This window comes from Polyodon spathula, chromosome 14 (genome assembly GCF_017654505.1).
Source record: "Polyodon spathula isolate WHYD16114869_AA chromosome 14, ASM1765450v1, whole genome shotgun sequence".
Classification (NCBI taxonomy): domain Eukaryota; kingdom Metazoa; phylum Chordata; class Actinopteri; order Acipenseriformes; family Polyodontidae; genus Polyodon; species Polyodon spathula.
In genome coordinates, this window is record NC_054547.1 from 8,652,208 (window position 1) to 8,679,439 (window position 27,232).

Here is a 27,232-nt window from a genome sequence, read left to right on the forward strand (position 1 = left end):
GGACAAATATCTAATAAAAAAAGTGCAGTGTACAGTTGTGTACCAAATAAGACAGCAATCTCTCAGTTTTTGGAGTACCATCCAAACAGTGGTGTGCGAGTTATATTAGGTCAAGTGACAAGCAGCCTTCCATTTCTCAAGTTTCTGTACAATTTTAAATAAGAGGTCTGTATCTCAAAGTGTTTGAGATATGCGCAATTAAAGTAGCAGCAGATATACAAAAAAACAAACTCCCATCACGAGGATGCTTAAATCATATAGTAGGCACTTGTACATGTAAAACTGAAATCAAAGCAGTGTCAACGACACACTTGAGAACTTGATTCCCACAGAGAACACAAATGCTATATTTCTAAAATATATGCATAATAATAAAAAGAAAAGTGTTCTATAGACCTTAAGAGCTTGAAATGAACAAAAACTGCCAAACTTTCTAAATATTTAAGATCTACCAAAGCACGAACACAAAGAACAGTTTGATATTTTGTTCTCATGGGTCCTGCTGAGCCCTCATAACAACAGTAGCTATTTTACTAAAACTGTATTCATTTTTAGTTGGTTGCACACCTCTCATATTGCGTTTTTTGGATTGAGTTTTAGCTTTGTCTAAAAACCCAGCTGAACTTTAAAATGAAAATAAAATTAGGGAACTTAGTCTTTTGTGCATGTTAGACATTCTTTAAAGGCTATTCAGATATCGCCCCAAAATCTCTCATAGAAGAAAAACACTTACCAGCAAATATACATTAATCAAAATCATATTTACCATAAAGTAGTGCCACTCTCCTGCCATTTAACCCTGATTTGCATTTATTTATTTTTGAAATTCCAAACTCTGAACACTTTGTGCTATTTGTTAAGCCAGTACGAGTCTGCCTTCTGATAAAAAGTGTAACTTAATAAACTTTATTCAAAAAAGAAATGTTGAATAGATTTCTTATGACAACATTTACACAGAACTTCTCTGTCTTCATGCTTAAGTTCATAAAAGTCCACAACAGGCCGGAATCTTTCTTCTTTACACAAGTGATTTGCTGATAAAAATTGAACATAAAAAAAGTTCAAAAACAAAATGCCTACTCCTTTGGAAACGTTCTTGTTGAGTGCTGTTAGGTAATGGTTTTGGTAGCCAAGTTCTGGTAGATCTCATTTCATACAAGTTCCAGTACCTGAAACATGACAAACAAATGCTGATGTGTTAAAAAAAAAAAAAACCCACAAACACACAACAACCTTGCAGCATAGACTGGAATGTATAATTTAAAAGTAAAACAATAATGTTACTGAACTACAAGCGTCTTCAACAGAAAAACACACACTACCTCTTCTCAATCTTCTTAAACAGCCTAATGCAAAGAATATAAAATACAATCCAATATAAACTAAAGCTATAACCAAATCCCCCTTCTCATAGGGAAAATGAACAAAATTTAATCAAGCCACAGAAGATATGCACACCCGTCAAGCATTTCTTTTAAATATATTATTGAATAGAATAGCTAGATTTAAACCCAATGAAACATGTCATGGAGCAAGTCATTGACTAAAAGCTACAAGCCAACCAATGTATGCAATCTACAAATGCATTAGTGCTGGAAGAAGAAACTATGGGAGTAGAACATTATTCAGTTGAGACTAATGTGTTTTAAAAAGTAAATGAAAATCAGCACCCTAAGAAACTTGAATGAAGTATTCTTAAACAATGTTTTCAAAATCACGGGATGGTGAAGAATATCTTGCATAAAAGAATAGAGAAATAAAGTCAATGTCAAAATTATCTTTTGACATTTTGAAAAAATACATCCCAATCTTAAAAATAAAGCAACATTAACACTGGCATTTATTCCCCTGACAATTTTGCTCACCGGTAAAGATATTTAATCAGTGCTTGTGAGCAAACCATATTGAACAATGGAAGTGTTTAAATGAGGTGGTGAACCGTTTTCCTCAGTTCCCATTAACCAACCTGCTTATGTGTCCTTTTTCTTTTTATTCCCTCCAAACACTCAACTGATATTTAATGTCCAGGGAATGCATAAATAAAATGACAGGCAGGGTTGTTTTACCTTATTGACTGCCATTGTTTCAGAACATTAGAAAGAACAATGCTACTTACCTCAATGGGAGCGGTGCTTAGAAACTAATAGCAAATCACCCCCATCAATACCAAAGCTCCTTATACTTTATATAATCAGTTATGTTCACATTTTTTTTGTTAGTGCAGATATTTATAACTTTGAAGCTGGGTATTCTGCTGATTATTCCAGCAATTGCATTTTTGATATGCATTGTGAAATGTATAGCATTGCTGGGATATAATCACAATAAGAATTGTCATTTGCATACAATATTAATGATCTAAATAGTTCTGGAATCAACCGAACCCAATTCTGAAACCTTATGTGTGGGTTTATTTATGTAGCTAGACCAAAGACTTGTTTAGAAAATTAATCCCTCACCTTGATTGTGCCTTGGCTGTTGGCTGCGATCAACACATTGGACTCCTGAGAAATAAACAGAATACTTGACAATTAGATTAAAAAGTTAAACTGAACTAACTTATATCCCGTTTCCTGTTGTCAGAAAAATTTCAGTAATAGACACCACTTGAAGATATCAAAGTTCAGAACAGAAAGATAGAAATAGTTGCCATAGGCACTGGCTGGTTAAACACCTTTTAAAGAAATCCCAAGAATTCCTCTGACAGAATTGTTTTAGCCATTTTTCTTCTTTTCTCAAAAAAAATAGGGTAAGCAGGATATTACTGTACAGGACAGGCTGCTTCTCATCTCGGTATGATCAACAGAATTACAGCAGAATCTTATTTACAGAGTCAAACAATTCACTACATTTTAAAAACTCCTAATTTGAGATTCTGGACTCCCCTTCTGACTGACAGCTGTTTGTTATCAAACCGATTTTCCTCACAATACTTTTCAAATAAAGTGTGCACATTGTCCTTTTGTTACTCAGTAAATTAGCATGCCTGCTGTACTTTGGTGATTGTGAATTGGTGTCTCAAGAAAGTCATTACTAAGTAAATCAATGACTTTTTTTCTGTACTTGTCTTTTGCAAGAGACTACATTTCCTATCATACAAGTGGACTAACCAAAGGGATTTTTGTGAAAAAGGTTATCAAAATACAATTAAGCTGAAGATCTCATATAGGATTATATCTATATCGATCAATCGATAGATAGATATATCACTACCAGCTTTCTTTGATTCTACCAATATAATTATATTAAGCATAATTTGTTTTCTAGGTTTTAGGCAAGGATTAAAAAGTGGAACTGAAGGAAAAGTACAGTACATGATTGTAATAAAGGCATGCTTACAGGGCCCTATTCTCACTTGGTTTACGTGCTATTCATGCGCTGGAGGAAGAGTGTAAACCAAAGTAGAATAGGGCCCTCTGAGAGTAATGGTGCAGGTAAGTATCTGCTTATCTGGGGAGGGAGGTAATTGCATTACTTTCACTTGCTTGAATTAGCAAAATAAGTTTATTTTAAAGCCAGAGGAAAAAAATAAATACATAAACCTTCTTATAACAAATGTAATGGACATAGCAACATTTGTTTTAAGCTCCAGTTCAAAATAAAAAGTTAACCCCACTAATGGAACTCATGTTACCTAACCCCCAACATTGTTGCAAAAGGCAGTCTTTAATGGTATACCAGGGCAACATGCTGGATTGGCCACATTTTCATTGTTCAAAAAGACAATACAACAAAACATTTTAAATCAACAGTTGTTGGTAATGATTAGTGTGACCTGCATTAAGCACACTAGTAACCACTACGACTACTGAAATGCTATAATTTATCAAGGTGGAATCATTTCAATTTAAATCTGAACAGAATGTACAGTAACCCACCAGTGTCGCCTTGGAAACCTACAAAGTGATTAAATAACTGGGCACATGTACTCTGTGTGATTAGAAAGCTTTTATTAAAATAATTTAAAATGATAGCCATGCATTACTTGTAATCCATAATATTTTACTTGGCCGAGTGAGCTCAGAAAGAGAGACAGGAATCAATACTAATTTTTAGGAACCACCAGCAACAAAAAAAGATGCTTCTACTCAAGAGAGAACCAGATACATTAAAAAGGTACCCTTTGCAAATGTATTCAAATGTAATGTACTTGTTTAACCATGTAGGACAAACTGAGAATAGGTTCTCATTTACAGCACTGACACGAGGAACAGGATAGAGAACTATGCTAAAACTGTTCAAAACAGTTGACAAGTGTTGTAATAGCATCAAACCCATTTAAGGGTAATATTTCTAAAACCTTAAATGTCCACACACAATTGGTAGCACATTAAACTTTGTTGCTGAAAGATAATTAACCACTAATCATATATTAAATTATGTGGGACAGACTGTCAGCCACTGTCTGTATGCTTGAATTTTTTTCTTTCTAATTGTAACTTTTGTCAGATTTTTAGATTATGTCAAACAGGATTTTTTTTATACATAAAGCGTCACAGGGCAAACATTCAACGGTTTCCTCAAATGCACAAACCTGTGCAGCTTGGCATCGCAGTTGTATTGGTTTAGGCAATACACAAGCATGGACCAGTTAACATAGCACAGGGAAACACTTTTTTTTTTTTTTTTTTTAGAAAGAATGCATGCTTTATAAAAACATGTCACATTTATGTCTGTGCATTCAGTCCGTACATTCAGATATAAAACTCATCTTGTGATACAGAAACTCGAAACTGATGGACATACAAACACCTCCTTATATCCCCATATATTCAATAACTTGGTAACGAATGTCAGAATTAACTTACATTACAATTTGATAAGCTGTTCTTTGTATATATGGGAATTTCCCCTAACATGGTATACTATTGAGAACTATGAAAGGCAACCATAACTAAAAGCACAGCAAATGCAAGTAAACAATATAACAAATACAGTATGTATGTACGTATGTATATAGATATTAGCAAATAATTCTGTTAGGAATCAATGGTTAGTTTTGGGATGTGGAATTCCCTTTATTAAGAGACAACAACTCAACATGAAACTGAACATTGGGGCATTTCACTTTTCTAAATTTATAAACAAGTGGTTATCACTTAATTATGACAAATATTTAAGGATATAATGCCTAACACTTCCATATTCAATGCAAATAGTATTTATATTAAAAATGAGGCTTGGAAATAAATATAAAGATGTACAAGATGGCCAGAATTAACCATGTTATTTTAAGGCTGAATTTTGTCCAAAGCAAATTAGCTCCTGCACATCACCAGGGATAATGGGTGATGGTTACATGTAGTATTTTTCTGATAGAATCAAACTGTTACAGTGTTGACTGATGCATTCATGAGGATAAACTAGTGCAGACTGTAATTATGTTTACAAAGGGCCATGCCTTTGAAAGGGTGAAGTCTCAAGTTAATCCTCTACACCACTGGGTCGCCTAAGCCTGGCATTTCTGGCAAGGATAATGTATGTTGTCTGCTGTTGGATTTCAAGTTAATAAATAAATAAATAAATCCTACTACTAATCAATTTCACATGTCCCGTTCTCTCAAGAGGGGTTATTATTAACTATTATGACCAGGATCTTGCTGGATGATACACTCGTGATTTGCTGGTCTCTGTCCTTTGTGAAACGCATACATTTTAAAATCCAACCCCAAAAAATTAATTTCTGTCATTCAAACTGCAGTGAAAACATCTCCAGCTAAACAGGCAGCTCCATTTACAACATGTTTAGATCCAATGAAATGCAAATCTTTATTGGAGTGAAGAAAGCTTCAGGTATTTGTTTTTATTCAATAGTTGTTCCAAAAAAAAAAAAAAAATTCTAATATTTTCCTGCATTGAATTATCTGCATTTAGTCCAAAGTTATGAGAAAGTCAATGTTTACAGCATGCCTCACTGAACTCTTAAAAGATCTGAAATGCATGCAACACGATAATTTGCATAATCCCATTCTGGAGAACTCATTTGAATTAAAAACACATTCAAATGCAATCAGACCCTACAACTGTATAAACCAGAAATGAAACCATAGATCATATTACTGCTGTTATACCAAATCAGTTTCTTTAGGATATGTGGCTACCATTTTGCTCATTAGGGCAACAAAATCTTACTTTTTTTATTTTTGTATTTAATTTTAAAGAACGCCAGTGTTTAATCTGTTATCTGATACTTATCATTCATCTAACAAAACCCATTTTTAAAGACAAATACAGACTTTCCCTTGCAGAATATCCAGCAGTAGGTCTTACCCCATCAGGCAATGCCCTCCAGCACACAGCACTGACAAATTCATTGGTGTCATCCTCCTTTTTGTCTTTATCCAGCACACTTTTCACCGTATCAAATTTAAACGTCAACAGTGTCTTTGAGAGGCCCTTATAATACAGGTAAAGGGAGTTGTTTTCACTTCCTGAGGAGAAGAAACAGCAATTAGGGTAAAGAGCATACGATAGCAACACTGTCCAACTGTAACATTTACTGTAGCATGCCATACAGAAACTTAAAACTTGTTATCAAGGACAGTATATACAGGTATATACATCAATATAAATACTGGATAACCAATTACATAATTACATTTTTGTAACACAGTTAATAACATTATTTAAGTTTATCAATAAAACTGCACCGAACACCCTGTCTTGCTATTTACAGTATTTCTGCCAAAGACAAGCAGTGGGCGTGCTTTTCTTTTCCTGCTAGTTGTAACTAGCATCTGATTTGCTGGTCCCATCCTAACAGTGAATCAGTTTTGAAAATGCTTTGCAAAAACGCGACTTCTGTGTATTCAATGTAAAAAAAAAAGCGCGCCGCCTTGGATCCAAGCAGGACGACAGTCTTGTATTCCTGACAAACAATATGTAAATAAATTGTGCACACTGAAGAAAATTGACTGTATATAGTGTGCGCTTCTTTGGAGATTCAAAATAAACTGTTAAAGCTGGGAATAATCCTTTTTTATGATACATTTATCAAAACAGGGCTTAGTGCTCCGTCCACGTTTCATGATTAATGACCACAAAGATAGTCGATACAGGTACAATCAGTGCCGCACACAGCTGATAAAAGAATGATGTGCATTTTAGAAGATTTTTTGGAAACTGGGTATCTGTCATTGAAAACTAGTCCGATTCCGGTTCCCAAACTATTTTAAAATACATGTCAGTGTGAACCTATAAACATTACATATAAACAAGCACTAGTGCTACAGTTCTAATGTTTTTTTCATGCTGATGTAGAAAGACTGCAACAATCACAAAGCAAAAAAAGTCCAACTAAACTCATTACAGCCTCGATCAGACAGTAGTCTGAAACAAGGACAACAAAACGGTATATAGTCTAGCTAAGTGCGTATTTTTTTTTTTTTTTTTTTAGAAGTATGAAAAATTGTCCATTATAGTTATCAAATGTATTTGGACAGAAATTAAAAGTCTTTGATAATGAACTACTTTGTTTTTTTTAATAAATCAGTTTTATTATTAACAGGAGCATCTCACTGGAACCGGACCCTTGGTATTTGTTATCGGTTCGTTGGTTCCAAAGCAGAAACTGGGTACTCCGTTTCAAAGGAACTGGTTCGCACATCTCTAAATACGTATTTTTTTTTTTTTTACGCTGGTACTCCTACAGTACCACAGGAAAAACTATATTACAGTTAATTACCCCTTGCATTCTATTGTTGAGCACAAGATTCTACTAAACAGCAGAATCTGTGTATATCTCTGTTGATAACAATTAGTGTGACAAAATACTTTGAATAGCACTATTGATGTGAAGCAGGCAGCAATGTGGGTTCCACTGGGACATCTTCAATAACCATGTCAAAAAAAAAAAAAAAAAAAAAAACACTAACTTAACCATTACTCTGTGCCACCCTGGTCATATAGGAATGTATTTTGAATTTGGGAGGGGAGGGAAGCAAAACTTTATGTGGGTGGTAGAATCAATTTATTTGAACAGTTGTATTTTGTGTGCCCAATTAATCGATTGCCATTTGGAGGCTTAACTGACAGCCCTAATAGATAGATAGATAGATAGATAGATAGATAGATAGATAGATATAGATATATATCTATATCTATATCTCTATATCTCTATATCTATATCTATATCTATATATATTCACTTGTATTCTGAAATGGGTGTAATTTATGTTAAAATCTGACCTGAATTTCTCATCTAGTTCAGGATTGCCTAATGTGCCACTAACACCTAATTGGACAAGCTAAAGGGGATATCAATAGTAAAGAGCAGTACAACAGTGTTTTAATAAAGAGCTGTTTCTTCATTGATTAGCTGGCAGTTTTTCTTAACAGGTCACTGGTTCTGATATAAGGTTACACCGTTTGTTTTTTTGTTTTTTTTACGACATTTATGTTGTGAGCTCCCGAGAGGCGCATCCAGCAAAAGCACTCGCGTAGAGTGCAGAATGCGCCCTATAGTTTGGATGTCGCTGGTACGAGTCCAGGCTATTTCTTTGCCGACTGAGGATGAGAGCTCCCAGGGGGTGGCGCACAATTGGCAACAGCAACCCTTGTGGTCTGGCTGGGCGCATGCAGACTTGCCGGTAAGCTGCCCAGGGCTGCATTGTCCTCTGACGCTATAGCTCTGGGTGGCTTCATGCTGAGACTGCAGTGTGCAAAAAAGCAGGCGGCTAATAGCACATGCTTTGGAGGACAGCGTATGTTCGTCTTCGCCCCTCCTGAGTCAGTGCAGGGGTGGTAGCAGTGAGCTGAACTAAACACAAAATAATTGGACACTACTAAATTGAGGAGAAAAAAAAATAACTGCCGAACACTAAATTTAAGAAATATATGTTAAGTAAGACTAAACAGGTTTCACTACAGCAACGGAACAGCACCCCTGGTAGCTAGAAAGTGAACCACCTCTATGGTTTTTAAAATTATTTTAGGATTAGTAACATAAGTCAAGGCAATTCACTCCCTGATGCTCTGTGGTAGAAAGAGTGCACCTAAACAGCATGTGTTAACCATACACAGTAAATACATACACAGTAGTGAGAATATAAAAGCTCTGTTTAGAAAATAAATTACAATAATCCAAGAGAAATCATATTGAACAGGTGTCATTTTCTTATTGTGAGCATCACGAAAGTGGCTTCCGACCAGGAAAGGCTAGATTACAGCTGTCAGCTGCCACTATACAATGAGTGATTCATTATCTGCATTTACATACAGTACATTTCATTTAACCACTATATTTCAAATGAAAGAATCTCAAGAAAAAAAACAAACAAAAAAAACCACAAACATCCTTCGACAGACAACACAAACATACCGCATGCAACATAATCGCCATTGGATGCCAGACCAACAAAGTTTTTCTCGTTAATGTGACCCTTAAATGAACGCAGGCAGTGGGGCTTGTTCACGTTCCATAGCTTCAGCTGGCTGTCTGTAGATCTGCAAGGAAAAATAAATAAATCACCACCAATATAAAGAGGTCTTGATAAATAAGCTCCACTTAATACAGTAGATGAGTTAACTTAATTTGTGACACTTAACAAGCTCTCTATTGTTAAGTAAAATTAGTATTCATATGCAAGTAAAAAAAAAAAGTACAATATACAGATAGGGTTGCATGTTTGCACAGGTAACTGCGAAAACATACAAACTTAATGCATAGTGTAAATAGCACATTTTTTAAAACTACTGCAAGTTTTTTAGACCAATAGTTTTTTAGACATTTGAAACTTACGCAGACACAATTTCCTCTCCATTGACAAACTTGGCATATGAGACTGCCTTCCGGTGGCCCTTGAATACCATGATAGGCTGCTTCGTGTTTCGAAGATCATAGTAGTGGACACAGTGATCTACAGAAAATAGAAGATACGCTATGCTGTCACAAAGAAAAAAAACATCTACCAATTACACTGGCAACAATTACTTGGTTAATACGTTTCTGAGATTAAAGAAACAGCTCTATATAGTGGGCTGTCAATCTATTTACATTTACACTTCATATAATTGTCATGTTTTTTAGTACAGCTGAACCCTTCCAAACTAATATTATAGTCTCTGAACCACAGCAAATTACTACATTGATTAAGTTTGTTACTGCTTAGTAATAACCAAATATGTTCTGGCACCTTCTGGCTTCATGAACATGATCATCAAATCCTGTTATTCTATTTACCAACTCCGGAGCTTACCCACAGCCGTCCCATTACTTCAGTAATCGTTGGACATCAGCTAAATAATAAAGTTTTGTCACTCTTAGACATATAAAAAACAAGAGGCATCCAAAAATATGAAGGCTTCTTAAATTTAAAAAAACACATCTACCTGCACAGCCAAAAGCAAGGTGGTAACGTGATGTTGGGCTGAATTTTACACAGCACACGTTTGCCTTTGCCTCAATGCTAGCTACCGAGTTGTCCAGGTTTGTAGACCACAATTTCACTGAAAAAGAAAAGAAAGAAAGTTGAAGTCAAATATTTAAAATCAAAGAATAAAAAGTGTTTTGATTTGTCACTCCAAGAATGGCAAAAACCAAAAGGTTAGATATACTTTAATTGGGATTTAGCAAAATAAAACTTCAAAACAATCCCAGTTAAACCAATTAAATACATCTACACTTTAAAGCTACCTAGGAAAGCTTTCTTTCACTATAAACACTCTCTGGATTGTTGCCCGATTTATTCTATGCAAATGAATGCATGTTTAGTTCTAGAGCAAGAGCTGATTTTCAGATCTGATCCTCTTTCTTCATACCTTTTGCATCGTCAGAGCCTGAAGCCAAGAGCTTAGGGTCCATTAGATTGAAGTCGACACTCCAGCATCTTTTCTCATGTTCCTAAATAAAGCATGATCCCAATAACAAAGGTTACATTTCACATTTCCTTTATGCAGTAAAGACAATGCAGGTATGAGTTTGTATATCAGCAAGAGTTTACTACAAAAAAACAAAACAAAAAACACAAGCTCTCCACTAACAAGCCACCATAAGTTTGAATCATAATATTTAATGGAAAGGACAGGCAAAGCCACCAAACCACCAGGTTTACGAAGTATAAAACATTAGCATAGACGTCGGCATTTATGGTACAAAGTTATGCATTGCTATCAGTGCTTTTAAAATGGACTGCAAGCAGTGTGCAACATTGGTAATTTAAGATGTAAAGGTTACCTTACCAGATAAAATACACCCATCCCTTACCTGGTAGACCTTTGATCTCTGTCCAGTGAAGCCATCCCACAGGATAACTGTGCCTTCATAGTCACTGCTGGCTAACAGGTTCTTGTGGTAGCTACTCCAGCTGATACAGCTGAGGAAATACAGAAGAAAAAAAACCAAAACAAAACATACAAGTAGCTCATCAGGACTATCAAATGTATCGTGATACCTATTCCATTGAGACCTGTATCACTACACCCCTAAAAGAAAGTGTTAGTTGGACCCTTTAGTTATTAACATGCAAGTCAGTCCTCAGCCAAAAACACTGCTGAAGCCCCATGATAAAACATATAGTAGCAATTTAAATATTGCAAGGAATGTCAAAAGTCTTGTCCTGAGATTTCTTATTTGAAAGCAAGCTACAGGGTCCGAGCTGAAACGAGTGGAGCCATACTACACATTCACTTGTCCAGTGTGAATAAGCCTTAACTCTTAATGCTCAACTTCCAGATTCTGATACTCTCAGTAACATGTACTAAAGAATATCCAAACCAAGATTCAGATGAGGTGGGCCCTGCTGCTGGCCAAAAAGCAGTTCCAGGTGTCCCTGCTGTGATTAAGTATTTAACACTTAGTTTTTACTATGACGGACTCAGTTGGCAGTTTGTAAGCCCAGTCCAGCCTGAAATTACAGCCAGACAGATGCTATAACAATGTAGCTGAATGTTAATTTTGCTTTACTATAGCTTTCTTGAATAACCTTTTTCCAAGATTGCTTGCCTTTCAGTCTCCGTATCCCCAAAACTATATCCACATACTCCAAACTGGGAAAAACTTCCCTATCCAAAGGAGCAAACTGTATCACGTATACGCAGATAAACAGAGACACTTTATATTTGTAAAACAAGCCTACATAAGTATCTAGGACAGGCAACTAGACTTAATAGCATAACTCATAGCAGATCTCATAATCCAAGCACCTTGACTATTATTGGAATGATTGGGGAAAAAAAAAAGTACTACTCCAAATGACTGCAATCATCATAAAAAACAGAACACAAAAAATAAATAAATAAAAATAATCTCCCACCCTCCCTGTGAAGATGGAGTTATGCGTTCACAAAGAAAAACATCTACCAATTACAGTGGAAACAACCACTTGGTTAATACATTTGAGGTTAAAGAAACAGCACTGTATAGTGAGCTGTCAATCTATTTACATTTATACTTTATATAATTGTCATGTTTTTTTAGTACAGCTGCACCCATCCAAATGAATGTTATAGTCCCTGAACCATGGCAAATTACTATATTGATTAGGTTTGTTATTGCTTAGTAACAACCAATATGTTCTGGCACCCTCTGGATACATGAACTTGATCATCAAACCCTGTTATTTTATGTACCAACAAGATGGAAAAAAGAATTACCTGATTTTGGAGTTACAGGTCATCTCATTGACAGGATAATGAATGTCCACTGCATCCTGGATCACGGTTCCATACTCAAATACTTTAATTTTCTTTGTAACACCGGCAATTGCAAAATAATCACAGTCGCGGTCAAATTCAATACTGAAACAAAATAAAAGTAATTGTTTTGATGTCAAAGACTGACGTTACAATTAAGGTAATTCGAATCAGCACGCCTATTTGAATTCTACTTGAATTGTTTAACACACACCAAACCATGATATTTTGCAAAGCAATCAAACCCTACTGCTGAGGATTTTTTCTGCTGACACTGATGGTTTGTAACATGTTGTTTCTTTCATTTAAACAACTAGATTATTTACATAATACAGAGATGAGAACTGTTTTCCCCACTGATCAGATAGAAAAAAAAAATTCTAGAAGATTAAAAAAATAAACTGCTGTGTTTTAAAAACTAGAGTGCAGTCAACACACACAACACTGATTACTTAGTGTATACATAGCAAAACTGACCTCTAGATATCTTTTGTGGAGATATCAGTCTTACACTGTACAAGTTCAGAAATGTATAGTGTAAATCTCATGCTCTCACCCCATCATCGCTCACCTTGATAAGGTTAAGAAATTAATTGAGAAAAATGTGATATTTTATATGCTATGAAATATAAATGAATTCGAATTGGTTTCTCACTTTGATATTCTAGATCCTGGTATTATTCAATTCCAGCATTCAAAGAAATTAGATGACGGGCATAGTTTGCGAATACATTTCACAATTCAGTCACACTTATTTTATTGGTATTCAAAAGACTGAATAACGTATTGATATGAAGTTGAAATGACTAAGATGCTACTTGAATTTTATGATGAACATGCTGTCTGATAATGAGTTGCACAAAAAAGAAAATGTCTAACAAAACATTATGCCAGGCAGCTTGACTTTAAATATGTCATTAATAGTTCTGTGTTGCAGGATTGTGTTTCGTTTAAGTTTACTGGTGACCAAAAAGGTGAAATACAAGAAATACAAACATAATAGTATTCAAGCCCCTTCTAGAAGCTAGAGCAGGGGGGTATCAATTGGGGGTACACAGGACGACTCAAATTACTAAAACACAAATTAAAGTAAAAGAAAATAACGGTAGTATGTACTCTCTAAACCACTGTGCATAAATATTTCATTTTTGTTTAGCAGCTCATATTGTGGAATGTGCAATGAAAGTCAGGGGAGGGTCAGGTGACATTTGTATCCAATTGTATGTCATGTAGAGATTCCAATCTACCTGTGGGCATTTAGAAGACAGATATACTGCAGGAAGTTACAAGCATGTATGTATGTGTGTGTGTGTGTGTGTATATATATATATATATATTTTTAGAGAGAGAGAGAGAGAGAGAGAGAGAGAGAGAGAGAGAGAGAGAGAGAGAGAGAGAGATAGATAGGAGTTTGTTTTATTTTTAGTTTTACTTGTTTAATTGTAGATTCTATAGTTTTTAGCAAAAATTAAACATGGCAACGTGCGTGGTGAGCGACAACGGGATTGAAGTTGGTTCAGTAGATTTCGATACCAGCGACAGTGATGCTGACTTATTACTCAGATGATGATAGAGAGGATGTGGAGCCAAGAACAGTACAAACAAAAAAGCACCCAGCTACTTTACAGGGAAGCCAGCTGCAAACAGGAAGCTGTTTGGTTTGAAATGGCAGTGCTATGATGAAATACTATCAAAACACAATACTGGGTACAAGGCAATAAAGCACGAGTCTGCGGCAGCCAGATCGATCCATCACAATGCCTGCGCAAAGTTGCTGTGTAAACGCTTTTGTGACTATACCTCAAACAAGTAGAGACCGCAAAAAAGGTGCAGGGTCTGCTACGAAAATGAAAACAAAAAAGGACACAAGAAGCACAGAGCAAGTCGGTAATTGCACGTTTTGATTTTTGAGTTTTATTTGAGAATGACTGTTTACTGTTATTAGCAGCGATTTTGTTTTCATTGTTCAAAAAAATAAAAAATAAATACGTTTTTCTCCCTATATTGAACATGGATATGTAGTACACCGGAGCATAAAAGGTTCATGAAAAATCTGGTACCTGGGAAGGGGTTTCATTTTTACATCTGGAGTTGAAATGGTTAATAGTCTTTTGGAAAGCATTTAATGGTGATGCAAGTCTAGAATCTAGCACTTAAAAGAAGTGCATCTACAGAATTTTTTTTTTTTTTACCTGGAGACAATACTGGAGCCATTGTAGAGATCACTGGCATAGGATAGTGTGGCTAGAGGTCTGACTGAATTATAGCGTGTGAATTTAGAAAGACACTCCATAAAATCATCCAACTGGTTGGTGGTCCTGCTTTCATCTAGGAGGAAGGGAAAGGGTAAAAGATTACTTGTAGTGTACACGGTACAGGACGTGACTGGTTGTGAGGGCTGTTATTGCATGTCTTTCACCTCCAGAGGCCTGGTTGGGATTCCAGGTAAGGTCACAAGTGGGATGAGTTTGTGTTGTTAATAAAGATGCGACAGATTTTGTGTAGTGTATGGCCACACCCACTCAAAAATCATGCTAGCTGGAATAAAACAGGAAGTTACATATGAAAAAGGTAAACACACACAGGGACTGCCGCTGAAAACATAGAAAATGAAGTCGAAGAGCCAATTAATTTTAGGGAAGAGGTGCCACAACCCAACATTTAACTGCCGATGAGGCAGTGGGATCCCACTGACCAACAGAGACGGCAACTAAATGGGGAACGACAAGAAATAGAGATGTGGACTCCCCAAATTCTGTGACGGATTGGCAACACTGCATGGTGAGTGTAATTTCCAAAACTGTAATGTGTCTGTTTACCAATATACGATTCAGTATCTGTACTCTGTAATTAGTTTGTTAGTTTAGCGATTGTCTGCATGGCCTATAATACCCATTTTTGTCATATTTTTGTCTGTGATCACAGGTCACAGAAGAGCAGACCACTGACAATGACACTGAAATCTTTTAAAAGACTATAAATTACAAACATTACAATAATGTACAGTAGACATAAGGATTTATAAGATGGCATTATATAAAGCAGATAAAACAACTTCAGCAATGAATATGGAAAAATAAACACTTCTTTACTCACCATTACGTCAGTGGTATATGTTTTCTGGCGTAGTAAAGTTCGGATAGTTGTTTGTAATCCAGAAATACAGGTTTATATTCCAGTATGGTAATGCTGTAACATGTTTTATATCCGAATGATGCACACACAATAATTTAAGTCTCTATATAATTTTAAAAGTGAGTGCCGGTATTAGGACAATAGGTTTCTGTCAAAAATAGTAATGTAATTGAAATACTGTAACTTATACGTTAGGTAAGCAAAGAAATTAAGAAACAGACAACCCACAGTCCACAAAACAATTTCCTCTGAGTGGGCGTTCAATAGCAGTTGTTTAGGTGACATGAATTCTTCAGCAGCAGCACGATAATTGCTGGATGAATCAGCTTTTCTGATATGAATGATCTAAAAAAAGGCATCCTAATTCCCTCTTAATCCCCCTCCCTTTTCAAAACACTCTTTTCCACATGATCACTGCAGCTAGTTTTATCCATTTTCATTACTGTTTAATGTATTCAATACACATTTTCGCAACAGCCTTGACTTGCAGGCGAGTTGTATTTTTAAAGTCTTATTTTCATTACAAAAAAACAAAAACCTTGCCCTACATTTGGGCTAATAAGAATATATGTGTGTGTGTGTGTGTGTGTGTGTTCATGGCGGTTTCCTTTAAAACCTCAATGATATTTAAAATAAAAATAAAACATTTGATGTGCACTGAATGTATCACATCTGACTTCAACCTGACTTGTTGCTTGCTTCTAAATCCCATAGTATATTCAATTAAGTTGCCATCCAGATAATCACTGTCGAGAAAGTGCGCCACAGACAGAATTCTTTTGGTGAACGGATTTCGCGGTGAAGTCCTCTCTTTTGACTTGTACAAACCACACCCAGCAGGGAAATACGGCACTCTTTTTCGGCCTCGAAAGGCATGCACCGGATGCCCTGACAAAAAGGTTGCGTTTTTGGTAGGCATGGTCCGTGGGCCACATTAATCACATTTTAGTGGCCTATAATTTTTTTTTTTCTTTTTAAATAATAACGCTAATATTCTTAATAAACACTGCTTTAAAAAAAGTAAAAAAATAAATAAAAAAAAATCCATGCACGATACACTTTAATAAGCTCTTTCTTACCAGTTATCCGAGACATCCGGTTAGAAAAGTAACACTGTTCTAAATCCTCAAAGTGTGCTGTGAGTCTTTTCCGCCGAGATGCAAGTGTACTGTTGTACCAGGTCTGCCTCTTTCCCTGAGGGCAAAACATTTATCGTAAATATCCACTCAGAAAAAGTTTTTTATTTATTTATTTATTTATTTTATTAAACATTTTTCCAACGTTGTTTCTCATAGGAAGATTCTTGTGAAGTAAACCAAAACCATTCAGAAATGCAGTCACTGTATCACTGGATAATAACCCCCCCCCCCCCTGGTTTTTAAGTACTGTATACATGAATTATGTATCATAACAGTATTGAACATATGGCACCGTGTTCCAAGAAGGACACGTATTGGGAAACATCAACAAAGAAAGAACACAGAATAAAAGCTGCGTACCAAATTTCAACAACTTGTGTCAAATCATCTCATGTAAAATGTGTAATTTCGACTGAGACTTGGATAATCTTACAATTTCAGAGCAAGTTTTCAAGTCTATGGCGTTTTATCATCTAAAAACTGCTAACAATGATCACTTCCCAAAGTGGTCATTGTTAGCCAGTATCTATTTTTATATAAATCACAGTGCAGCTCAGCAATAGTTACCTGTGAGCCTCCACTGAACCCTGGTGGTTGGCTGTACTCTGTAGAATCTATAATACTGCTGAAATAAAGAACAGGATCATTAAATATCATCAAAACTGACATGCAGTACACAACTAGTATGACACAGTATAAATACAAAAATAACTGAAAACTTTTTTTTTAAATATTTTTAAACCTTGAATGACTAAAAAATGTCTTAAGGCTCACTGTTCTGTTAATAGCTTACTTTTACATAATTTGTAGGCAACTTTATTTATTCCACATTATGAATGATAAACTTAAAAGTTCAAATGTGGCCTATACTTGTGTTTTCTGCGGGGGTTTCGTTTTTGATATACTGTATGAAATTAGTGTTTTTGGTTACTTTCCAAAATGCTTGAGCGTTTTGTTTTTTTCTGTCAATATGTATAGTAACTCGACAGTACTTAAGGTACACTTAAGTTGTACCTTCTTTCCTTTTCTGTCTTCCACAATGAAATCCCTGTGCTTATAGGCACATTCTTCTGGGGTTTTTGTGTGTAGGCATTTTTTTACATTTTGCCACAATTCTGTTTTATATCTTCTGTATCTTAATTGTAAAACAGCTTTAAATCCCGCTAACAAGCCTCCATTCCTGACTAATCTCGTTTTAAATCTTGCAAGCAGGGTCTCTAATAGAAATGTAGAAATGTACTGTCACTCAGTAGTTGTACTACTACTGTCACTCAGTAGTAGTTTACAAGTCAGGAAGATGGGATATTGCCCAACAGCACTGGGAAATGTATTTGTTATTATTATTTTTGTAATAGGTTTTAATGGGAAAAGGGTAAAGTCAACATGAATTGATGAACCATTTCCACAGTTTTTCCAGTGTTTATTGGCTATCCACAGATTTCATTTTTTTTGTTTTGTTTTTGTAACAGGAGTGTTTTATCAGTTAAAACCGAAAATCAGAAGCCCTAATTATACTGAAGAACATACATACTGGACAAATGTCCATATATTTTTGTGAAATCCCAAGGTTGTGTACTTATGTTTTACAAATAAAACCTGTTAATATAAAAAGCAAAGGGTTTTATTTATAAATGCAATATCAGATTCTGACTGTTAAAATACCTGTGTGAGGGAGAAGGGGCTTCAAACTGAGGAACAGTGCTATCCAGATTATGGTCTAAATCACTACCAGGAGAATACAACCCACTCATTTCCTAGAATAGAAAAAGTAAAACTTTTAAACGCAATCACTATTGTTACTCACGTACACATTACACAGTATTTGTTTATACAAACACATAATGGCATACTGTATATGAAAGTGTATTTTCAACCTGTGTACAATATTATCTTTTAATATCACCCAGGAGGGGCTACCAACATTAGTGTTTAAAATGGAGAAAACTGAGAAATAAAGTAAACACAAAAATAGTCTGTTTTGGTACATTTAAATCCTTATAAAATTCTTACTGGGTAATACTTTACCACTAAAAGAAAACTATGCAAATAAATACACACACAATACATCAGTATACATGTTTTGCAGCAATAAATCATTACAGTCGTTTGGGATAATACACTGCTAACTAAAGTAATCTGTTTTCTGTTACATCATTTATGTAAAATTCAAATTCTGTACTTGGGTGTCTGAGGAATAGCTTTAGTAACATTCAAACATTTATTAATAAAAATAAAATGTTATTGTAGATTTCCTAACAAAAAGAGAAACACAAAATGTAAACAAAGGCACTCTCCTACATATCAACATTGCAGACTAACAGATAAATCTGTTTTATTGTATCTCACCTCAACACGTTTGATATCTTCCTCCAAAAAGTTCAGCTCCTTCTGCAACTGCTCCAGTTGCTATAGAAAGACCCCAAATAGAAGCCAAGCAGAGATTGACAATTTCACATCAATTACTTGGTTATTTAATTAGCCTTTTCTCTTACTGGCACCAAAAACCTAAATTATTCAAGAGCAACCCCCACTTACACCTTGAAAGAAAACACTGCCAAATCTATATTATTCTGAACCAGTAAAGTAAAAAATGAACTACTACTAGTCTATAAATATTTGTACTTTGTTTTGAAGATTGACAGATCTGACTTTAGGGCACTTTCACACCTAGTTCACTTGCAAGTGATTCGAATCGTGGTTCAAGCACAAAACTTTTTTTTTTTTTTTTTTTTTTTCAAGTTTGCTTCAGTTTGTTTCACACCAAAAAAATTCAACCGATCTTGAGTTTATTTTAAAGTGCATTCAAATTAATTTGTTTGGTTCACTTGCAGCTTCATCCAGACTAGAGTTCTACTGGTGTCACACTGAACTTTTCCCAAATGCACACGGCTCTCTTGCTTACTACAGTGGAAGTTCTCGCTGGAAAAATGGTTTTCCATCTTGCCCAATATGAATAATTTACATGATGTGGTTGTGCTGTTGTCCATGTTATTTTGTTTTATTTGCTGTTTACAATGTCAAATTATTGCCCAAGAAACGTAACATGCCAAAAGTGTGTAAAGTAATTGTTGGAAAAACACCTTCCTTTTCGAAGAATTGCCAGGAACAATCACGATTATGAAAAACATGTACGTGTATATTCAACAAAATGCAACTTAGCAGTTAATAATAATAACAATAACAAAAGCTTGTTGTAAATGTTGTATAGGTGACAGTGTGGTGAGACACATATACAACAGGAGCTGGCTTACTAAACTCAGGCAGAGCAGCGCAAATGCAACAGTAACTAATGTCTTGGCACAATGTTTTACCCGAGAGTGTATATGGTACAACTATAATAAAGCCAGACATAATACATGTGCTAAATCATTATTCAATTGTCATTTCACACCTTTGTTTGTGTCAGTTTTGATATTATGCTTAAAGAACACACATGCTGCAATAGTAATTAAATCTCAAACACTATTAACATCATTTCATTGAATAGCACTGGGATGCGCCAGTTAGCAAATCAGCCCCATTGTATTTTTCTGTTTGTGATGTGCTGTTGTGTACATATGACATTACAATGTTCCTGTCTGGTGCGTATTTTTTCAAAAGCCCTCCGCTGCATATGTGCAACAAGGGGAGGCACTTTACTTGGCGCTTGCTGAAGTACGTCACTTCACAAATTGCTTTTTCTGTTTGGAGGGGTTCGTTTCCAAGTGAACTGGAATACGTTGTCTCACATTGCAAAAAGCTGAAACGGAGCAAAGTGGCAAACGTACCGAGTCCCCTTCCAAACTAACCGAGATCACCATTTCAAGTGATCTTGGTTCACTTGGTTTGCTGCGCATCCTGGTGCGATTACGCGGTTCTCAAGAGGTTTCACATATAACTTCAAGCGAACTAAACCGCACTTCAATCCGCATTAAAGGGTGAAACAAACTAGGTGTGAAAGTGCCCCTAAAAAACAAGGCATGTAAGCATTGTTTTGACAATACCGTTTTCATTAGTGTCAGGAGGAGGAGTTTTGGTGACAATTATGCCACTTCAGTGAATCGTGTTGTTCAGGGGCTAATCACATGTTAGCTTGTTTACTCATTTTTAAGCAGGTCCAAGAGATGCCCTGGTAAGAATGCAATTTAGTTAACAGGGTAACTCAGTTATTTAAAGAATATAAATGTATCATGACAGTATCATAGTTTTTTTTGGAAGTATATGTGTTTGTATTGCATCGGTGTTGGTAAGGCACATGCACATTTTTTTCACTCAAATATTTGTTTAACTGTCATATTTCATAAGGGATGTGATAGAATTGAGTATATATTTGAAAATTGCAAGACACAAATAAATGACCTTTTCCTGATGGAGCTAGGTTTATACAAAACATGATACACATAGATGAATCTTTGAACTGTGTGTAATACCTGGTTGAAGATGGAACTAACTGCAACCCAAATCTGATTAGATATTGGGATTAGTTGTACTGGTTTAATGGTGCAGTTAATATTTCTACCATAGTATGAAAAGAACGATAAAACAAATTTCACACCTCTCTCTTGTTTCTTCTGGCTTCCTTTAGAAATTCCATTAAAATCTGGAGCTGGGCTGCTTGTGACTCCTTAAGAACAAACACAGGATAACAAAATAAGAAATTTGCCACAAATATAAGCAAACAGTCAAGAGGCCTGTGTCACGTACCGCCTCAAGCTGTTTCTTTTTCTGTACTAGAAGCTCCAGCATGAAGTTAACATTGGCCAGGTCCAGGTTCTCTTGATCTGTACCAAGCACATCTTGGAAAACATGCCATCGGTGTCCATTCTGGAAAACAAAGAAAATAAAAATCAAGTATGGGAATTGGGCTGCTGCTGTCATTAATTACAATATAATAGGGTGCGCAGTGGAACAGATTACCAGTTTAAATAAAAGTTGTGTGGGTTTTTTTTTTTTTTTTTTTTTTTTTTTTTTTTTTTTAATTCATAGGAGAGGTACCCTTCCTACTAAACACATAAATAGCACTGATTGAAAGCACATCCATCAAGGGGTGATCTTTGGTAAAATGCCAGCATTTCAGGAAAGGTGGGTGACAAATCAGCAAAATCTTTGATTTGAAAATAAGACTGTTACCTTTATTAAAAATGTGCTGGGATGAATCTACCGATTAAGCAACTAATGCCAAAACATTAACCAATCAATTGTAATCAAATGAAAGCCCTAATATTAATATGAATGTAATACCAATCAAATCATTTTGTCCTGGAAAGTATATATCTATCAGAAATCCAGTTCCCAGCAATGCTACTGTGGCCTGCTTAAGTAACGCGATCAACTGAGCTTGGTGCATGAAGGACCGTTTAGGCTAGGTTCCACATTCAGTATAGCAGGGAAACTAAAATGTTCCCACTCACAAAATGACTGTGAACCCAGGATAAATGACAGTGTTTAGTCAAACACTGCAGGCAATGCTACCAAAAATTGATATATTTTATTGTTCTCATTAGCAGATAGCCAATCTGTTGTCCAGTTATTTTGGCAGCATCTCTTGATTACCATTTTGATCTTGACATCCTGGCATTTTCAATCCTATAATGAGGTGAATGTTTTAACATTTTCTATTTCAATATTTTGATTTAAAAAAAGTAAATAAAAAAAAAAAAAAGTTTTTCTGGAAGGTTGAATATTTATCACCTGCTCTAAAGTGGGTTGATATCGCATCTACAGGATGCATTTTTATCTAGGCAAACAGGTTTCAATTACTTTATAGAAGATTTGTTTTAAATACCTGTTATACTATATTTTTTATTATTTTTTATTTATTATTATTATTATTATTATTATTATTATTATTAGTTTTTTTTTTTTTTTTTTTTTTTATTATTATTATTAAAGGATATTATTAACAAAGCAGTTGTGTGTCCAAAATATATGGAAGCACATTAGAATTCCTTTGATTCAAAATGTGGTTCAGCTTTAAAATGAACAAAAAAATACTTGTTTATATTCTTACCGGATGATCCAGTTTCAGTCGTTTCTCATCCAACCTCTGCTTTTGTTTGAGGATTAGTTCATTCACTACAAAACACAGAAACAAGCATGAACAGCAGCACTAGATGGTAAATGTTTGTACAACTAGAATTTAACACTACCAGCCATAAAATAAACATGAAGGCCTAAATAAGTCCGATATTTGAGTTTATTTCCTACAAATGCAACTTTCTTAAAGAAAAACAGCAACATCTAGTGCTTTGCAAAAACACTTCTGAGCACATACCACATATCTATACTGTGTTAACACTTACAAACTCCGCCCTGAACTGACTCAGAGTCGATCAGATTCTTATTCAAGCCACCCAGACCTGAGCTGGCTTTGGTCCAGCACGCATAACCCCTGAACTATAGTGCGTTCCCAATAACATTGCGTGAAGACATTTCCCCTCCCCAAACAGGGACAGAAGTGTTTAAATCAACAACAAGCCTGTCATTTGTGTTGTGCATTTCTACTTCAGGGTGGTTGTGCCGTGCTGATTAATCTTACTTTGCCATCAGACATGGAGCGAAGCACTGAAAACTTGCTTATCGGATATATAAAGAAACAGGTGTAACAGGCTTCATTTACACATTCGTGCGACAGCACTTCTCATATGTAAATGTAAACAGTAACTCCTGCCTATTTTCTTACCCATGAAAAATACTATTCAACAAAAGCTAAACTAATTAAATAGCTAAAAAGAGAAATCTGCAAGTTTCAATTGTGTACATTCTGCCCTGAGAACTCCATTTTATTTACCATATACTAACAATGCATACAGTACTATCAATGATACAATTTAAAAACTAAGCCTTTAATCAATAGTACATTATTTTGACCAGTAAATGTATTTATTTTTTAAACAACGAGTTTACCTAGAAAGTTAGGGTATAGCTGATCCACATTGTCAATAATATAGTTACACTTTGGACATCTGTTGCTGTCTTTCAGACTCTGTCGAATACACTTGTAACTAAAAACAAACAGAAAAAAAAACTGTCAAAAGACAAACCAACCACTGACTTAACATACATCAAAATTGATCAATGTTAGTATTCACTGTATATTTCCATAAGCGCTACTAGTCAGAGTAAATCCTATCAACCTTACAATTTTCCTAATCTATAATTTAGTGTTTCTAAAATTAAGTACATGTCTCATCTATGCATTGTGGGAGATAAATTTATTACTGGCTTAATGTGTTTCAAAGCTAAAAGCTTGATGAGATATTTAGCTATTTATAGATAAAACTAACCAGTTGAATGTTGTTATAAAATTGTGCTGGGGGAGACCCAAATCCCCAAAACATTTACAGTATGTTTTACTCATTGAGTTTTATACTTTTAAAGTAAAATGGAACATAAAACCATACATCATTTGTGAAACTTGACTGTTTCTTAAAGTTTCTCTGATGAAAATTTTACCTGACCCAACTCACTTATTTAAAAACATAATGGTTGAGAAGTGCCCAATCAAAATATGAACACTGGAAGGCACTGTCTATGCAGAATCCTGGGGTGAAAGAGCTGCTTCAAGTAAAATCTTGGAAGATGTTACAAAATAGTAAGCCTTGTAACAAAACCAACTAGGTTGCAGCCTACTGGTGTTTGGGGTCACTTACCAAAAACTATGTCCACATTTTGTCATATGAGCTTCCTCGATCATCTCAAAACAGATTGGACTAAAAGACAAAAGGAGTATAGAATTAGAAAATTGTGCCAGCACTGAAAATTTTTATCATTAAATGTTAATGATCAGAATGACTAAACAAACATCCATTTAAAAAAAAAAAAGCCTGCTATTATTATGCTTCAGTTTTGTACTCATAAAAAGCCATTACAGTAGCATCGTATCACCAGAGCATGAGAGTTCACCCTACCACCAACTAATACAGTGGAATAGTTGTATACCTGTGTGTTATGTAGGTATTCACTTAAATTCAGGCCATTCAATTTACTGAATTTCAGACTTACAATGTCTTTTTTTTTTAATGTGTACTGTATGAATACTAGTTCACTCTGACCTGGTTAATCCAACATTTTTCATTTGACAACATTCAAATGACAATTTTTTCAGGTATTAATGTTGATACATCATTGAAAATCATGTTTAAGATAAATAAGGCTGTATTATTATTTTTAAAAAAGCTGTTTAATGTCTAAACACATATACAATGATAATATTAACAATGCACAAGAAAACTCAATTCATGTAGGAGTTTTAAAGCTAAAATTCTGATGTGTTTCTCTTAACTTAATTGCCACATCTTTTTGTTATTTTCCAAATTCCACCAAGATTAGTTACAGATTTGTTATTTTTACTAGGAGACTCATCTCTTTCTTTTTTCACTCTACTGAAAAAAATACTTTATTTGCAGCAGACTTTTTACAGCAATATTTTTTCAGTGTAGAAAAGAATGTACTGAGAGTCATTAAGTTTTGCAGTAATTCCTTAGAGCTACCTGCCTATAGCATACAACAAGGCAGGTGGAAAGTTTGAAGATGCACCATCAAAATGAGACTGAGCCAGTTGTGAGGTGGAGAAAGGGGCATGGTGGGAGAATGAAGCAGGATGACAGTGTAACTAACTAAAGTACAGCAGGGGTTATAAAATGTACTGTAAAACAGCACTTGCCACTTGTGCCATGCTCACATTGATTATTCAGGAAATAAGAGTTTTACCTAACTACTTTTTTTTTTTTTTTTTCCCCAGCATAACCCAAACCACACTTTTTTTGGCCTGATAAAGAACAGGAGTTTAGAAAGTGTGAATACCAAATCAACACACCTAATGTATGTGCTGTATATTTATTGAAATAATATCAATACCCCACTAGCATGCATAAACACTAAATTGATTTTCCGATGTTTATTTCATGCTTATCAATTGCTTTCAATGAATGACAGGCTTCATTAACTAACCAAAACGAACCAAAACATTATACTTTATTATGGTAGAAAACAGTCAGGCATAAAATGTAAATATTAGCAGATGCCATATTTGCATTAAACTGTTCAGAGACTCTAAAAACTTTGCCTCTGTTGAAATCTAAGACGATATAAGAACACTATGTGTGGCCTTGTCAAATTGCTCAACAGAAGGTTGGCTGGATAGATGTTATGTCATCATAGCACTCACAAATACAGTACAGTATACCTGCATGGGCAAGACAGTTAAAACTACACATGTGTGTGCCCCTCTGGCCATTTACTGTGTTCTTTGGTCCTTCTTATAAATGCATTTACTAGATGAAGTATAAACACATTTAGAAAATGCCTGGCTTATAGAATGCACTGCACTTAAATAGGTTTAAATAGTGTTCTTCAGTTCATATCTACAATAAAAATACAGGTTTTACACTTTTAGGTCAGCCTGCACTTATACACGAACCATCTCAACAAGTGTTTAAAAAGTTACAAATAGACTGCAATTGTAAACAGATTTTCGAAACTACCAAAGTAGTATCACAGGTGACATACTCGTGAGGCAAACACATTAACGCTGATTTGACGCCGAGAAATGACCGCACATACTGCGATGCATTTGTATTCTATTAAAGTCTTCATCCATTTGAACCGCAAATATTTTAAGAATACCGGCCTTGGGTAGCTGTGAAGACCATGAACACTCACCACACGAAATCGTTGCTCTTGTCCTCGTAGGAATTGATGAGGCCGTTGCAGAGGGGTGTCGGAAGGGGCCGCTTTCTGCTGCTACTGCTGCTACTGCCCGAGGACGAGCCAGGTCTCCCCAAAGAAACTGCGCTATTGCGGGAAGAGGGAACCCCCAGTATAGGGACTGCTAATGCCCCAATCCCAGTACCCAGTGTCCGTGATGAGACCGCGTTTCCACTCCCGTCCCCGTTACTAGTGTTACCGCTGCCGCTGCCGCTACTACTACTACCGCCGCCGCTGCTGCTGCTGCTGCTGCTGCTGCTAGTCCCAGGCCCCGAACCCACTCCACCGCCGTTCTGCTGCTGTTGCCGGCTGGTTGACATAATTCAAGGCCGCTGCTCAATTCAGCTCTTCTAGGCCGTAATCTCCTCCTCACTGCATCCGGACAAGGGAGGGTTTAAATAAAGATTTGCACATTGTAATTAAAATATATCTATGTAATAATACACAACAGCAGCAGCAAACCCCAGTCGACTTGTCTGTTTTATTAACAGAGACACCTCTGTTTAAAAACAAATAAAAAGTGTTCTTTTAAAAGTAGAAAACAAATACAATATGCTCAAGGACATAATGCCAATCCCAGAGTTTGAAACTAAAAGCGATCTCCCCGGTTACCGAGATCGGCTGGATTACAGAGCAGCCAT

General features: G+C 35.5%; 1 protein-coding gene across 2 annotated transcripts; it reads right to left on the reverse strand.

The window, feature by feature from the left end:
• Window positions 1-890: 890 nt before the first annotated feature.
• Window positions 891-27,232, reverse strand: cop1 (COP1 E3 ubiquitin ligase). 2 transcript variants are annotated; one of them, XM_041270446.1, is made up of 20 exons: window positions 26,547-27,232; window positions 24,536-24,595; window positions 23,790-23,887; window positions 22,894-22,958; window positions 21,588-21,707; window positions 21,439-21,507; window positions 19,251-19,310; window positions 18,567-18,658; window positions 17,472-17,526; window positions 16,845-16,959; window positions 14,823-14,958; window positions 12,592-12,735; window positions 11,204-11,312; window positions 10,759-10,840; window positions 10,330-10,446; window positions 9,740-9,857; window positions 9,320-9,444; window positions 6,271-6,431; window positions 2,460-2,504; window positions 891-1,169 (listed from the first exon to the last, which is right to left on the reverse strand). In XM_041270446.1, the coding sequence occupies exons 1-20, from the start codon at window positions 26,909-26,911 to the stop codon at window positions 1,152-1,154; spliced, it is 2,154 nt and encodes a 717-aa protein (XP_041126380.1). In that variant the 5' UTR covers window positions 26,912-27,232; the 3' UTR covers window positions 891-1,151. The 2 variants fall into 2 exon arrangements, with proteins under 2 accessions (XP_041126380.1, XP_041126379.1); XM_041270445.1 differs by having other exon boundaries at window positions 17,472-17,529.

Bases quoted from the DNA above. Each gene is read 5' to 3' on its own strand.
- cop1 (XM_041270445.1), bottom strand. From the start codon at position 26,911: ATGTCAACCAGCCGGCAACAGCAGCAGAACGGCGGTGGAGTGGGTTCG. The intron at 22,959-23,789 runs GTAAACTCGTTG...TGTGTTTTGTAG, and splicing joins GCTATACCCTAACTTTCTAG to TGAATGAACTAATCCTCAAA. The intron at 12,736-14,822 runs GTAAAAAAAAAA...ATTTTGTTTCAG, and splicing joins GGCTCCAGTATTGTCTCCAG to TATTGAATTTGACCGCGACT.